Source organism: Vulpes vulpes, chromosome 8 (genome assembly GCF_048418805.1).
Source record: "Vulpes vulpes isolate BD-2025 chromosome 8, VulVul3, whole genome shotgun sequence".
NCBI classification, from domain to species: domain Eukaryota; kingdom Metazoa; phylum Chordata; class Mammalia; order Carnivora; family Canidae; genus Vulpes; species Vulpes vulpes.
This window is the reverse complement of record NC_132787.1, coordinates 91,003,236-91,019,227: the sequence shown is the minus strand read 5'-3', so window position 1 is coordinate 91,019,227 and position 15,992 is coordinate 91,003,236. Positions and strand designations below refer to the sequence as shown.

The 15,992-nt window shown below is 45.0% G+C and overlaps 1 protein-coding gene and 1 pseudogene across 1 annotated transcript in view; one reads left to right on the top strand and one right to left on the bottom strand.

Moving 5' to 3' along the window:
• The window catches only part of DPYSL5 (dihydropyrimidinase like 5), a 97,520-nt gene extending 93,677 nt beyond the window's left edge, over nt 1-3,843 (top strand). The window contains exon 13 of the mRNA XM_025983894.2: nt 802-3,843. Coding sequence (XP_025839679.1) covers nt 802-887 — 86 coding nt within the window. The 3' untranslated portion in view covers nt 888-3,843. The remainder of the gene's footprint in view (nt 1-801) is intronic.
• A 1,910-nt stretch (nt 3,844-5,753) lies between these two features.
• Nucleotides 5,754-7,201, bottom strand: LOC112908514 (tumor susceptibility gene 101 protein-like; annotated as a pseudogene).
• Nucleotides 7,202-15,992: the final 8,791 nt, after the last annotated feature.

The window sequence follows — 15,992 nt, the reverse complement described above, 5'->3', positions numbered from 1 at the left end:
TCCCACTAGCGACAAGACCCATGTGTTGGGAATCCGAAAGGAATCCGTGGTTGGAGTGTCAGTGGACACTCAGGCCTTGCCACTCCAGGAGGGGTCAGTTCCCACGCCTGCCTGGGCATGGTCCCTCCTGCCGCAGCCAATCCCATGGGAAGCCACGAGGCCCTCAGAGCTGTGGGCTCTCTGGCTGGTGGCTTCTGTTCTTGCCACATCTCAGTGCAGGACTTCTCTCAAATTCAGCAAAATCAGGCATCCTCCCACCTTTCTTCCACCCCACCTTGTCTGTTCTGGATGGGCTGGACTGAAGAATGTTCCATTAACTCTCTGGGACACCAAGCCTCCTAAGTCTTGAGATTTCAAGATGCTGGGCCTATGGGGTGTGGTTCTTCGGTTTTTCGGAACAATGGAGGAACAATGCCCAGCCTTCTCCGTCTCTTGCTCACTGAGGCATGCATACAAAGGCCCACATGCTAATGGGCTGATTCATGGTCTCTGCACCACAGGAGACCACATGTCCAGGCTTGGGAGCAGCAGAGGTGGCAGCATAGGGCAGTGAATGGCAGAGGCCCTGAATCAGAAAGACCTGGGTTCAAATCCAGTTCTACCACTTACACACTCTGTAACCCTGGGCAAGTCACTTAACTTCCCTGAGCCTCGGTTTCCTCATCTGTAAAACTGGGATGGAGTTACGGATTGGGCTAGATCACACCCACACAGGGCTTACCAGCTTCCACCAGGAGATGGTGACGGCACGTTTATTACCCAGTGAGCAGCCGGGCTCACCCTCTGCTTCCTTCCCTGCAGGTTCTCAAATTGATGACCATGTTCCAAAGCGAGCTTCGGCTCGGATCCTCGCTCCCCCCGGAGGCAGGTCAAGCGGCATTTGGTAAAGGCACTGACCAGCCCCCGCAAGTGAGGACGCACCGCCGCCACCAGCCCGCACACCCTCTGGCCACTGCTGCAGGGGGCGGGAGAGGCTGGGCCGGGCAGCGCACCACCTGAGGGGGCCACGGGACCCGGGGAGCAGCTCCCCATGTCTGCCACGTGATTCACTGTGCTTCGAGCCAACCCTAACAGGCACTTTGAGATGTGTTCCTCCCGCCGCAGTCCTTTCCTGCCTTGACCTCGGCAGGCTTTTGGGGAGCCCAGGAAACCCACACTATGCACAGAGCCCAATGCATAGAGCCCGGCCCAGCCCCTCCTCCTACAGCCGCCTCCATGTGCTGGCTTTGGGAAAGCCCAGACTTTAGTGCCCTGCCCCCTGGCTGACCCGCCAGCTGTCTGGAGCACTTTAGCAGATGCGCGTTGGAGGGAAAGGCCCCCTCCCTCTAAGGAGGCTCTGTGGTCACTTTTCCCCAGTCAGACAGGTGTCGGCTTCCCAGCCGCGCCCAGCGTGTCCCGTGTTTCCCAACGTGGCCCTGGCCCCTGTGTGGGTGCGGTTGGGACACTCTGCACCCTTCGCCAGCTTCTTCCTCCTCCCACCCCACCCCCTGGGAGTCACAGGCCCCGAGGGGCTAGCCGGGCGGGGCACGGGGCTGGTGCCAGGCGCGTGTACATGATTTTGTTTTGCACGTTTGGTTTGCGCAGTGGTTTGGTTTGACTTGTTTGTGCATCCTGTGAAGAATAACGGTGCTTCGTGTCACTAGCATAGCATAGAAACAGGAGTAGATGTGGATCTTAAGAGACGCTGCACTCGACACCGACCAGACAGCCGAGGGCACAGACCAGGAGCAGGGTGAGGTGCTGGCCTCACGGGCCCCTCTTCTCCCCACCTGGAGGCTTCCAGGCCGCCGCAGCCCCATCCCAGGCCCTCCTCCTGTCCCTGCCCCTCCTGGTTAGTTTCCTACATTCCTAGGAGATGCCCAGTACGCCAACCCTGGGGGCCTCTGGGGAGCCTTTCCCATATCTGGCTCTGACCACTCCCAGCACTAACACCCCCAAACACCCAGCTTCCTAGAAACTCCCCCCACTGGACAGAGGCCCTGCTGCTCCTCCTGTGTGATTGGCAAGAGGCCTCATGCCTGCTAAGAGAGGGGGAGCGGAACTAGGGAGTGAGTGGGCTAGAGGGGGGGGGAGGGAGGCCAGGCCTGGGCAGACCCAGCTGGAGAGCCCACATTGCTGCACAGGTGCTGTGGCCCCTGTGGTCAGCACCTCACCTGTACCTGCTTCTCCTCCCACGTCCAGTTGGGCTCTCCCTGCCTCAGAAGCTCCAGGAGGTTTCCGTGGAAACACTAGAGGCTGGGTGATCTCCGTCCACCCTGAGTGAACTGGGAAGCAACTCGACCGCCTGCCCTTCTTAAGCCTTGCCTCCACCCCCCCGACCTCCCCATCACAGGAGTGATTTCATGTTGCACATTTGCTTTGCGCACCCGGGGCTTGTGCCAGGGCTCTTGGGCTAGTGGTCACACCCTGCACATTTCTTCAGTGCTTTACATGTTTTCAAAGCGCTTCCATACACGAGCCCTCAACTGCTCCACGTGACAGAGCATTCGTTGTTCTCCCCATTTCACAGACGAGGCCCAGAAAGAGTAGGCCTTCTGACCCCAGAAGTGCCCGTGATGACCCTTAAAGAGCATGGCTGTCTACCCTAGCTGTGGAAAGGAAGAGTGGGGTGACGTCTCTTGCAGATCCCACCTGAGAATTTAACCCTCCAGAAGACTTACACCCTTGGTAGGTGTTCTGCTTTGTTTCGCACAGGTAGATAGATTTTTCTTATAAATAAGCTAATGCATATTCATTGTCTGAGCCAGAACTAGTTAAATAGTGGGGGCCTTGCCATGTGATTTCAGCTGCCTCCACATCCTCACTTCCCCCTCCATGCTCATCCTCCTCACTTAGGAGCTGAAAGGACAGAGATAGTACCCCAGGGAGCAAGGGAAGAAAGCTCCTGGAGGGGGGCAGCCACAGGGACAGTAGGTAGGGCTCTGGGCCTGGGAAACCGTGACATGATACAACACACATCATCCTATTCATCCCAGCCCTCTGCTGGGTCATGGGCCTTGGGCAGATGCCAAAGAGCCGAGCAGTGGTGGTAGCCAGTGGGCAGAGCATCCCTGCTTGGGCTAGGAAAGCTTTACCTTCTCTGAGTGCCTCCACCCGAGAGATGCATGGTCCATGGGATGGCTCTGGGAGACCACATCTTGGAGTGGTCCACCCTAGGCCTTCCCTTCCATCTCACCTTCCCCCACCCCTACCCCCACCCCTGATCCTTACATAGTCCCCACCCTTGCCCAGGAGCTTCTAGATGAAAATCAGAAGGAGGTTCAAGCGACCCAATGAATGGTCAGCCCCCACTCCCCACTCCTTGCCCCTGTGCAGAGCTCCAGCCAGCTCCATCAGCAGCCCCACTGCTCCTGGCTGGAACAAAAAGGGTCTCTGGTTGCACTGAATGCAGCTCTCAAACTGGTCTTGTACTTGCTGAATAAATACTGTTGTTCTTGCCTTAGCTGCTCTCTAGGTTTGTGGGACTAAGTTACCAGAAAATTGTGCTACCGTGTGTGTGTGTGTGTGTGTGTGTGCGCGTGTGTAGTGCTAGGAGTCCACAGCAGGTCTGTCAAGCCAATGCCGTGATGAGGGCTTTTCCAGTACTGACCCAGAAATCACAGAACCACGCAAAAACCCAAACCCCCTCCAGCTGCCCAGGCGGCAGGCACAGCCTGGGGTCGGGATGGAGCCTCCGGCACCCAAGTGACTTCTCACTCCTCTGTAAACGTCATGGTGCTAAGATTGTGTCAACCCAAGACGACACATGGTCCTGTGCTCTGGCCACCTGTTTGAGGCAAAGACAAAACAGCCCGACACATTGTGTTCTGGTGCAGGTTTGTATTAAACTGTAGCTACTTCTCACTTGGTCTCAGTGGTATTTCTTCAGAGAAAGGGGAGTTTGGCAGGGGATGTCCTCCACGGTGGCAGGGGCAAAGCTTCTCGTGCTAAGAAAACTCAGCTTCGGTTCTTCACTCATGTTGCGGGGCAGGTAGCCTCTCACTGGGAGGCCTGAGCAGAGTCTGCAGAGAAGAGCAGCTGGGAGGTGGGAGCCTCAGTACCCAGCACTTTGTGCTCAGTCCTCCTCCTAGTGGGAACAAAACCAAGACTTATGGTGCTAGATTCCCAGGGCAAGGTTGCTGAGTGAAGTAAAACAGGGATAATTGGGGGAAGTATTACATACAAAAGGCGGGGAAACTAGGCTTAACCCATTTACCCTTTGTTACCTTTTCTTGGCTACCACTTTGGAAACCCATAGCCCCCTCTTTACATGGTGGCACTCTTGGCCGATGGAGCTACGGCCTCATGAGATCACAGGACAGAAGGCTGTACCAAGGCCAGCGTGTCTCTGAAGGACCTTCAGGCTGTTCTCTGGTTCTCCAGAACCCCACCTTTTGGATTGGTCTACTGTACCTTCCAACCCATTCCACCTGCACCAAGATTCCTCTACCTTCTCTCTAGATCTCAGCCAGATGTTGGAAGGGATTACTGTATCAAAGTCTTCCACATCGAAGAGTGAAATCGTTGCTTCCATACAATAGGGCCACTTGTATTTATTAGCCCCCCGAAGACAAAACCCTAGTAAGGGAATTTAAGGCAGTGAATGAAATAGTTGACAGCAAAGGAATTTGCCCACCTTTCACCAAATAAACAACTCAGCAAATAAGGCCACAACTGAGAGAAACACTTGGGGTGTTGCCGCTGGGGCAAAGCACTTGGCTGTAATGCAATGAGTTGCCTGGACCAACTCTGGTGGGTTTGCTGTTATTTTTAAGATTTTATTTATTCATGAGAGACACATAGGCAGAGGGAGAAGAAGACTCATGCAGGAAGCCCTTTGCAGGACTCAATCCTGGACCCCTGGATCACACCCTGAGCCGAAGGCAGACGCTCAGCCACTGAGCCACCCAGGCATCCCTCTGATGGGGTTTCTGAACCACGTGGAAACACTATTACTTGGCCTGTGAAGGATGCCAACTCCTTGGGATGGGACTGGGCCAAAGTGTCTGTGTTACCCTGATTTCCCATAACAGGAGAGCATACCAGAATTTGACTAACTGCCAAAAATCCATTGTTTTAAATGTTTGGGCGAAAAATTATATGGCTATATGTTTGGTGGGCCATGTGCATGGTATTGGGTGGTTTGGAGAGAAAAAAATAAAATACCCAGAAGCACACAGCACGCCTTTGTGTGTATGTAATTGGAAAATAAAAGACCACAGACTTGAACATAAGGTAATCTATGAAGATCATTTATAAGATTACCCGCATTCTGGAAAACCTCTCCAGCCAGTGACAGGGCAAACTTCACCCTCCATCTCTCTATCTGAATTACAGGAGGACTTTTTTACAAGGGTATAACCTAACACTAATAATTGCCTTGTAGTCAGTGGTGACGAAAGAGTCTCATGACACCCCAGGTATGAAGAAGAAACTTCATGATACACAGACAGGGTAGACCTTATAGTGCTAGGTTAATAAAAGACTATTTGATATGTCTCTGATAACACATTTGAAAGGGTTTTAGAGCTTTCCCACTAAAACCTTAAAGGATCTAACATCCTTTTTTTTTTTTAATGCAACAAATTTTATTTAGCATAGTCAGTCCCAACATTCAGCACAAAAAGTTTACAGAGGATAGAAAGTTCATTAACAAAAGCCAGTCTTGACCAAAAGAAAACAGAAAATATAGTATTGATTCAAAATATTTTACACTTGAATGATAAACTGCAATAACTTATTCTGGGCACCTACTGATAAGAGAAAGAAAGAAGAAAAGAATGCTTTAAGAAGAGCCCAATCTCCGGCTGATATCAGAGAATTCAGTAGAGGTCACTGAGACCGGCAGTCTTTCTTGCTTTTTGCATTAGTGCCTTCAGCTGGAACTGTTTACGGGACAGACAACGCACATGCTTCAGGAAGACATCCAGATCTATTACTCCCCGCCTCAAGGCTTCTCCCAGGTAAAAGATAGTGTCTTCAATAGCATTTTCCTCTGCATACAGATTTAGGATGTTTGTATAGTGGGGCTGTGGGAATGATAACTTCATCAATAACATTGTTTTCAGACTGATTTTCCATTTTCTCCAGAGCAGAACTGAGTTCTTCATCCTTCTTTCTCAAAAGTTCTATGTTTTTATTGACCTCAGCCACTTCTTGATCTAAACGGGTAACCATCTCTTCCAGTTTCTGATGACCTTTTTTCAGGTCTTCCTCTGTTCATTTCAAGGCATTGAGCTCTGCCTGGGCATGATCCATTTCCTCCTTCATCCGCCATCTCAGCTTGTCACTGACCGCTGAGATGACAGAGGCTCAGATGGTGTCCTCGCTGATGGTGCGGTCCCTACTGGGGCCAACAGTGGCCACAGGAGACTGGGAAGGGTACTGAGAACTTGTTGTGGCAGGATACTGACCACCAGGTGGGTAAGGACAGCCTGGATAACCACTGGGGTTGGGAGGATATCCAGATGGATATGCAGAGATTCCACTTGGCATGCTTGGCATATAAGAAGTATTTGGTGGCCGTGTTGCCTGGTACAGTGGATAAGATGCCAAAATAGTGGGACGAGAGAAGACTGGGGGTTCATCTCCAAACACCACAGTCATGACCTGAATAAGCCCCAACAAGTCTGACTGAGGATGTTTCCATTCATGTAGATAAGGAAGATATATCTTCCCATTTGCATCAACATGCTTTCCCGTTTTATTTTTTTTTAAGATTTTATTTATTTATTCATGAGACAGAGAGAGAGAGAGAAAAAGGCAGAGAGGCAGAGACACAAGCAGAGGGAGAAGCAGGCTCCATGCAGGGAGCATGATGCGGGACTCGATCATGGGACTCCAGAACCATGCCCTAGGCCCAAAGGCAGGCGCCAAACCGCTGAGCCACCCAGGGATCCCCTGCTTTCCCGTTTTAATAGTCATTGAACTAATAGGCTTAATGAAACAGATAAGGGGATCATATGGGTATGTGTCCAGCAGCCAGAGGCATATTGGAATATATATATTACCTTTATAAGGCATTGTTCCAGTGAGGTTCATGAGTTCCCTGGAACTGCCATCATTAGAAACATGAATCCAATACAGGTTTGAGATCTTTGTATAAAGTAATAACATTGACAGTTTCACATACAGTTAGGTCTCTGTATTTGTACTTGGATGCCATCTTCTTGAGCTGGCTCTCTGACAGCGCCATGGCAGCCACCTCACGACTCCCGTTCCCCAGGATCTAACATTCTGTTGAGACTTGATGCTGTTGAGACTTGATAGTGTCTTACAATGGAAGCCGAATTCTTCATTTCTTCCCCTGGTATATTCACAAGCCACACATTTATACCTGCAGGGATCTTGTCCTGGTCGTCCCAGAACCGTTCTGGGTTAAGTCTCATGGTCCAGAATAATTATGCATAGTGCCCCCTTTCATATATGTCATGATTGGGGCAGTAAATTATATGGCCACCTCATGCATGCTTATATATTCCTTAGGCCATTCATATGCTTGTCCAGGAGTTTAAAAGTTTTCTACCAATAAAAGTTGAGGGGCAGGGCGTCATGGGAGGTGGGGAAAAAGGGTCCTTCTGCAGGGGGTAGGGATAAGGGTGTCCTGTGACAATCCCTGAGCCTTCACAGTGTGGGAAGTTTCATGAAGTCTCAGTGGCTATGGATACAGCAGAGTGGTGAAGGTCTAGGGCACTTTCCTAAGTGTTTCAGTTTAGCTCACAGACATTATTCATTAAAAATTGTAAGTCTACCAACTCTTATCATGTAAGGGGACTTTTTCATTTTAAGGGGACTTTGGTCCCATTGATCCACTTAATTGAACACTTTATAACATTTCTAACTACATTTGAAATTCTATTTCCTTTTTTTTTTTTTTTTTAAGATTTTATTTATTTAATCATGAGAGAGACACAGAGACACAGGCAGAGGGAGAATCAGACTCCCTGCAGGGAGCCTGATGTGGGACTTGATCCTGGAACCCCAGGACCACGCCCTGAGCCAAAGGCAACCAGGCGTCCCTCTATTTCCTTTTTAAGAAACTTTCCTGAGGGCACCCCGGGTGGCTCAGCAGTTTAGCGCCGCCTTCAGCCCAGGGTATGATCCTGGAGACCCGGGTCCCACATCCGGCTCCCTGCATAGAACCTGCTTCTCCCTCTGCCTGTGTCTCTGCCTCTCTCTGTGTGTGTCTCTCATGAATAAATAAAATCTTAAAAAAAAAAAAAAGAAAGAAACTTTCCTGAGTGCTAAATACTTATTGCCAATCTAACCAATTAGACCCATAAATACAGTGAACTTAGAGGTTTTGCTGCTAAACATAGATTTCATCTCAAAGCCTAAGTCTTAAGGTACATATTTTAAATTAGTTATGAGGTGCTCACTTCAACAGGCCCACATTATTTTTTATGAGTACACAAAATATCGAATACATACAGATTCTCTCAACGCAAAATTGTTGATACAATGGTTTGGATTCATTAAAATCTTTATTTTCTCAATTCTATCCTTGTGGCAAGTCTAAGTTCCCACTGAGCTTTTTGGATGGGAGTCTTGGCATCTACAGGATGTGAGGAGGCCTGCTTCCTCGCTCCACTCAAGTGGCTCAGAGTTCCAAAATTATGTACCAGATTTTCACTTTGCCTCTATCTGGTCCATCTACACCAACCACATAGTTATTAGTGCAAGATTTATACGTAGGTTCCAGCCAAATGAATTTCCTGCCTCCTTTTAAATTTTTTTGAATACATTAGAGCCTTTGTATTTTAAGGCTTCCTTAAATTTTAACTTAACAAATTCTGTCCTTCTATAGCTTTCTTTTAAAAATAGACTTTATTTTTTTAGAACAGTTTTTGATTTACAGAAAAATTGGAAAGATAACACAGTGAGTTCCTGCATACCCTAACATGCAGCTTTCCCTATTATTAACATCTTATATTAATGTGGCATTTTTCTAAAAAGATTTTATTTATTTATTTGACAGAGAGAGACCACAAGCAGGGGGAGCAGCAGGCAGAGGGAAAGGGAGAAGTAGGCTCCCTGCTCAGTGGGGAGCCCAGTGCGGCTCTATCCCAGGACCTGGAATCATGACCTGAGCCCAAGGCAGACACTTAATTGACTAAGCCACCCAGACACCCCAATGTGGCACTTTTGTCACAATAAATGAGCCAATATTGATACATTCTCATTAACTAAAACCCGTACTTTATTCAGATTTCCTTAGTTTCTATCTGATGTCCTTATTCTGTTTCAGAATCCCATCTAGGACACAGCCCTGTCTCCTTGGGCTCCTTTTGGCTGTGACGATTTCTCAGACTTTCTTTTTGATGATCTCAACAGTTTTGAGGAATATTGGTCAGGTGTTTTGTAGAAGGCTCCTCCATTAAAATTGGTCTGCTGTTTTTCTCAAATAAGTGGTCAGGCTGGTGTTATGGGTTTTTGTGGGGAGGACTACAGAAATAAAAGTGTGTTTTTTATCACATCATATCGATGGCAATACTGTTGGCATGATTTATCGCTATTGATGTTGACCTTGACCACCAGAGTAAAGTCTGGCATTGCCTTTTAAATTCACACTGTTCCCTTTTAAGACTTCCAAGCTTCTCTTTTTACAAAATGCAAATTTCTTAACCAACAAAATACATATAGCATACTATGTATTGTACTAAATTTTGTAGGCATTTGCTAAATGATTCTCCTAGCTATGACTTCTTTTTTATTCGGTGTCAGTTGTAAAGTCTTATTTGATTATGGGAGATCAAGAAGATATTGGTGTCTTAGAATGGTACACATTAACATTCACATTAAACACAGGCTCTTCAGGGTTTATATGAACTCCTGATTCCTGTGTCAAAATGTAGACATTTACACCCATACAAACGCATGCGTGTATGCTCATGCACATGCGCACGAGCACACTATTTTTATTTTCACTATATAATCCCAACTTCATGAGGCCTTTGGATAAATACAAGTATCCGTTACCTCAATGCTATGTGAATTCAAACTTCCAAAATCCGGTTAGAAATTCTGGGACACTAAGCAGATAAAGTTAAGCTAATTTTGGGGAAACATATATATATTTTAAAAGGTGGGGTGAGGGTGACGGGCAGACAAAGAGGAGAGAAAAAAATCAAGCAGATTCCCCCCTGAGCATGGAGCCTGACTTGGGGTTTGAACTCATGACCCTGAGATCATGACCAGGGCCAAAATGAAGAGTCAGATGCTTAACCAACTGAGCCACCCAGGCTCCCCAATGTATATTATTCTTTTAATGCTATGCAGGAAGTTAAGTTGAAGCTTTTCTGTGGATTTATATAATTTTGGATTATCTGAATTTTAGTGAATGAATTGATAAAAGACACATTTTTCCAGTTGTAGCACATTTCAGTCTCAATATCTTTCACTACTATCAAAACTCTGTGCCTTTCATCATATTTACAAAAAAATGCTTTAGCTATTTCATTTTACTACAGAAATTCAAATTCATGTTGAAATCAGTTATGCCATATTCAAAGTTCCTGATTTCACATCCTAGATTCTCATCTGAGCATAGGAGGTGGGGTGAGAGAGGCAAAATTACATTTAAAAAACCAAACTCATTGAATTTCCCAGCTGAAACCATTATATAGTATATTTTATCTTTTTAATTTGAGAGGCAGTTAATCCTAAATTCCCAAATTTGGAACAGCATTTTTTTAAAAGATTTTATTTATTTATTCAGGGAGAGAGAGAAAGAGAGAGGCAGAGACACAGGGAGGCAGAGGGAGAAGCAGGCATCATACAGAGAGCCTGACGTGGGACTGGATCCAGGGTCTCCAGGATCACACCCTGGGCTGCAGGCAGCGCTAAACCGCTGCGCCACCAGGGCTGCCCATGAAACAGCATTTTAAAACAGCAATAAGAATTACAAATGATTTTCTTACCAACAAAGGGACTGGAGATCACTGGGTCAACTACCAACTTTGTACCAGTCTTTGCCTTTTAATTATTCTTTGCCCCATGACCTGTTCTTATCAGGAACTTGTCTTTTTGAGTTTAAGACTATGCTGAAAATTTGGCTTAAAAATATCTTAATTGGGTGGGGGGGATGGGTAACTGGGTGATGGGCATTAAGGAGGGCATATGATGTGATGAGCACTGAGTGTTATACTCAACTAATGAATTGTTGGAAACTACATCTGGGGGCGCCTGGGTGGCTCAGCTGTTAAGCATCTGCCTTTGGCTCAGGTCATGATCCTGGGGTCCTGGGATTGAGCACCACATCAGGCTCTCTGCTCAGCAAGGAGTCTGCTTCTCCCTCTCCCTCTGCCCCTTCTCCTCTACTCATGTGCTCTGACTCTCTTGCTTTCTCTCTCTCAAACAAATAAATAAAATCTTTTAAAAAAAACTACATCTGAAACTAAGTATTATATGTTGACTAATTGAATTTAATTTTTTTAAATCTTGATTTTCATAATTTTTAGCTTTATGCAATTGCACACTCATTGTCATACTGCCTTTCTGGCTCGAATCACACAAATGCATTGAATATTTTCCTGGAAATGCAAATTCTTCACATTTTTACTATTAGAAGTTAATGATCATTTTTGAGACCCTGAGATTTCTGAACATTATTTTTCTTTCCATAGACCGACAACATGTTATATGAATTACAGCCCTCAAAGGCCCTTTGGGAGGAAACAGATTCTTCACCTGTAAATTAAAGATTGCCTCAAAATGGAAAACACTTGCTTATATTGATGCATATTTAAATTTCACTGGCTACTCAGTGCATCTCACTTTATTAGAATTCTTTGGTTTAAACTATCCTCTGAAGCTTTGCAGTCCCCTTATCTTGAGGGGAATTGGTCCCTTTTGATCAATTCCAAAAGACACCAAGTTTCAAGGCACTGGGGCAATCCTTTTCAGTAAACTAGACTGTAGTTAGTCTCTGATCCTTTTACTGCTGTGTGAGCAGAAGTCTCTGGGGAACAATGTCTTTGAGGAGGACCCAAGGGAAAGGAGACATCAGTGGCAGGACATCTAAAGCCTCAGTTATATGAGAGAATCCTGATGTTCACAGAAGGAGAGATCTGGAAGCTCCACCAAGGGTGTTTTAGGACAAAGCACCACTTGTGGGGGTTGCTGAGAGTTATTCACTCACTTTTCCAATGACCAGGCTTTTAGAGTTAAACTTTTCCCACTGTGGGCTGATGGACAGTCAAGGCCTGTCTCTTATCTAAGTGGCGAGGGCATAAGCATGTGCCTTGGAAGCACTTTATAGTTTTTACTTGATGTCCATAACATGGTTTTGTAATTTCTCCCAGGTATCTGGGTGGGAAGCTATGAAAGGATTTGGTCTTTCTTAATTTTAACTCACCGTTTCATAGCCATCCTACCTTCATCTGACATCACAGTCACAAGAATGAAATTGTAGTTTTGTATAATTCTGCCATACCCGTTCAGCAGAGTTTTTAAACAAATTGGACAGGTTGGGGTTTATAATGGTTTAACATGATCTGATCAGGGCTAGGGCTCCCTTCCAAACCGTTGAGCTGAAGTAACCCATTAAGGCAGTCTAGCTCAGTGGTTGGTTCTCAACCAGGGGCAATTTTGTCCCCCAGGACAGCCCACGATTAAGAATTGTCCAACCCTGGGGTCTTTGGGTGGCTCAGTCAATTAAGGGCCTGCCTTCGGTTCAGGTCCTGATCCTGGGGTCCTGGGATTGAGCCCCGTGTCAGGGCTTCTCCCTCCCTCTCCCTCTGCCTGCTGCTCCCTCTGCTTGTGCTCTCTCTCTCTCTCACTCTCTCTCTGTTAAATAAATACATAAAATCTTAAAAAAAAAAAAAAAAAGAATTGTCTAACCCAGAATATCAATAGCACCAAGCTTTAAAAACCCTGTTCTAGCCTAAAGGTGATAACAGGCATTCAGTCATTTTTAAAAATCATGTGGGAAATTTTTAAGAAAAGGGAAGTGTAGCTTCATTTATGATATTTACCTTATATGGCAGATCTTTTTTTAAAGATTTTATTTACTTATTCAAAAGAGAGAGCATGAGAGACAGAACACAAGCAGGGAGAGGCAGAGGGAGAAGCAGACTCCTTGCTGAGCAAGGAGCCTGATGTGGGACTCAATCTCAAGATCCTGAGATCATGATCTGAGCCAAAGGCAGATGCTTAACAGACTGAGCCACCCAGGCCCCCCATGGTAAGCTTTTTAACTAAAAACACCCCAGGAGTGGAGCTTAACTACAGCATCCTGAGGCAGCAGAGGAGAGGTAAGAAAGATGCCTAGACAGTAAGACCTCAATGGGTCTTACCATGTGTATGCCCGGGCCTCATCTAGCAACTGCCTGCCACCCTCTGTCCATGTTGTGCCAGATCCTGCCATGACTACATTAAAATGTTGCAGGAAATAAGAGACAGGTACAAATTTGAAAATTAGGTTTTGTCATTTATTGAGACTCTGCACCCAAGAAGGAAGTTAGTTAAGCACTTACCAAGTAACAGTGCAATGACTATCATACCTCAATTCCTTAACAATCAAAGGTATAGGCTTTCTTTGATCCATGGGTATAAACTAAGACCCTCTCCAGGAATTGACTTATGACCAGTAAAGGAAGGAGGCTTCTTAAAACTCAGGAAGGGGAAAGAAGATCTCATGATACTCAATTGTAGAAGGGAAGGTAGATATTATGGTTACAGTCAAGATTGGAAAAGGCTATTTGAAGGAGTGACAAAATATACATCTGTAAAGGGTCACAGTGCTCATACCTTTTAGAGTACCTTTTTTCTTCTTAAATAAAATGCTTTACTTTGAGTGTAACAGGTTTACAATAAAGAGCATGGCAGTGTCCCGTGCTGCATGTAAAGAGCCTAGAAGTAGCCACTCCATCCTAACTTAACCAGGTAAAAAGCTGAACAGACTTAAAAAGGCAACAACACTTCTTGGAGGACAGAGGGCAAACTGCTGCCCCCAAGATTGGAGAGAGAGATGGATAAAGTTGGAAGAATCCCACTTCATGATTTTATTTTTTTATACTGGAATTGTAATGTTATTTTTAATTTTAAAAAATTTGAATATAATTGATACATAATTTTTTCCACTTCCTGATTTTATTTTATTTTTTAAAGATTTATTTATTTATGATAGATGTAGAGAGAGAGAGAGAGAGAGAGGCAGAGAGAGAAGCAGGCTCCATGCTGGGAGCCTGAGGTGGGACTCAATCCCAGGACTCCAGGATCGCACCCTGGGCCAAAGGCAGGCGCTAAACCGCTGAGCCACCCAGGGATCCCCCACTTCCTGATTTTAAAAGCTACTACTAAGCTAACTGCTGATTACCAGAGAGGAGGTAGGTGGGAGTATGGATGAAATAGGTAAAGGGGATTAAAGAGTACACTTTACCGTGATGAGCACTGAGTAATGCATACACGTGTTAAATCACTATATTGTTCACCTGAAACTAATATGATACTGTACACTAATTATACCAGAATTTAAAAACAAATTTTTTCAAGGAAAAACTACTATGAAGCAACAGAAATCAAGACAGTACTATGCAGGGGACACCTGGCTAGCTTGGTTGGTGGACCATGCAGCTCTTGATCCTGGGGTTGTGACTTCAGGCCCCACACTGGATGTAGAGATTACTCAAAATAAAATTAAAAAAAAAAAAAAGATAGTACTAAGCAGTACTGGCATAAGAATAAACATACAAACCAAATGAGTAGAATATTGAGAGTCCATTAAGAAAAAGAAAACAAGTGCTAATGGTCACCTGATTTTTGACCAGGATGCCAAGATGATTTAATGGAGGAAAAGTGTGTTTTCAACAAATGGTGCTTGGACAACTGGAAATCCACATGTAAAAGAATGTAATTGGATTTACCTCAGACCAAATGTAAAAATTTACAAAATGGATCAAAGACTTCAGTGTGAGAGCTAGAACGATAAAACTCTTGGGAAAAAAATAAAGGGATAAATCTGCATGAACTTGGATTTACCAATGAATTCATAGCTATGACACTAAAAGGCAAGAGTAACAAAAAAAAATAGATATATTTGAGTTCATCAAAATTAAAACTGTGTTTCAAAAGGACACTATCAAGAAAGTGAAATGACAACGCAGGGAAAATACTTACAAATCATATATCTGATAAAAAAAACATATCTGGAATACATAAAGAACCCTTTGTAACTCAACAATAAAAAGCTAAGTAACTCAATTTAAAAATGGGCAAAAGATCAGAATAGATGTTTTTCCAAAGATCTACAAATGGCAAATAAGCACATGAAAAGAAGCTCAACATCATTAATCATTAGGAAGATGCAAATCAAAACCACAATGAGACTTCAAGTCACTCCCACTAGGATGGCTAGAATCAAAGAGTCAGATAAGCGTTGACACGGATGTATAAAACACTGGAATCCTCACACACTGCTGGTGGGAATATAAAATGGTGCAGCCACTTTGGAAAACTGTGGCAGTTCCTCAAAAAGTTAAACAGAGGGCAGCCCCGGTGGCAGAGGTTTAGCGCCGCCTGCAGCCTAGGGCGTGATCCTAGAGACCCTGGATCAAGTCCCACGTCAGGCTCTCTGCATGGTGCCCGCTTCTCCCTCTGCCTGTGTCTCTGCCTCTCTCTCTCTGTGTGTGTCTCTGAATAAATAAATAAATAATCTTTAAAAAAAAAAAAGTTAAACAGAGTTACCATATGATCCAGCAATTCCACTCCTGTGATGAACATGATGAAACATTTTGTAATGCCAGAAAGTAAGGAAGTGTGCAAAAATGAATTAGGGCATATGATCCAATAATCCTGCTTCTGTGTATATTTCCAAAAGAAGTAAAAGAAAGATCTTGAGGATATATTACACACTCATGTTCATCAAGCATTATTCATAGTCGCCAAAAGGTAAAAGCAACCCAACTGTCCATTGACAGATGAAGAGATTAACAAAATGTGAATATGTGTATATAGTGGAATACTATGCAGCTTTAAAAATGAAGAAATACAATTAATTAATTAATAATATTGAT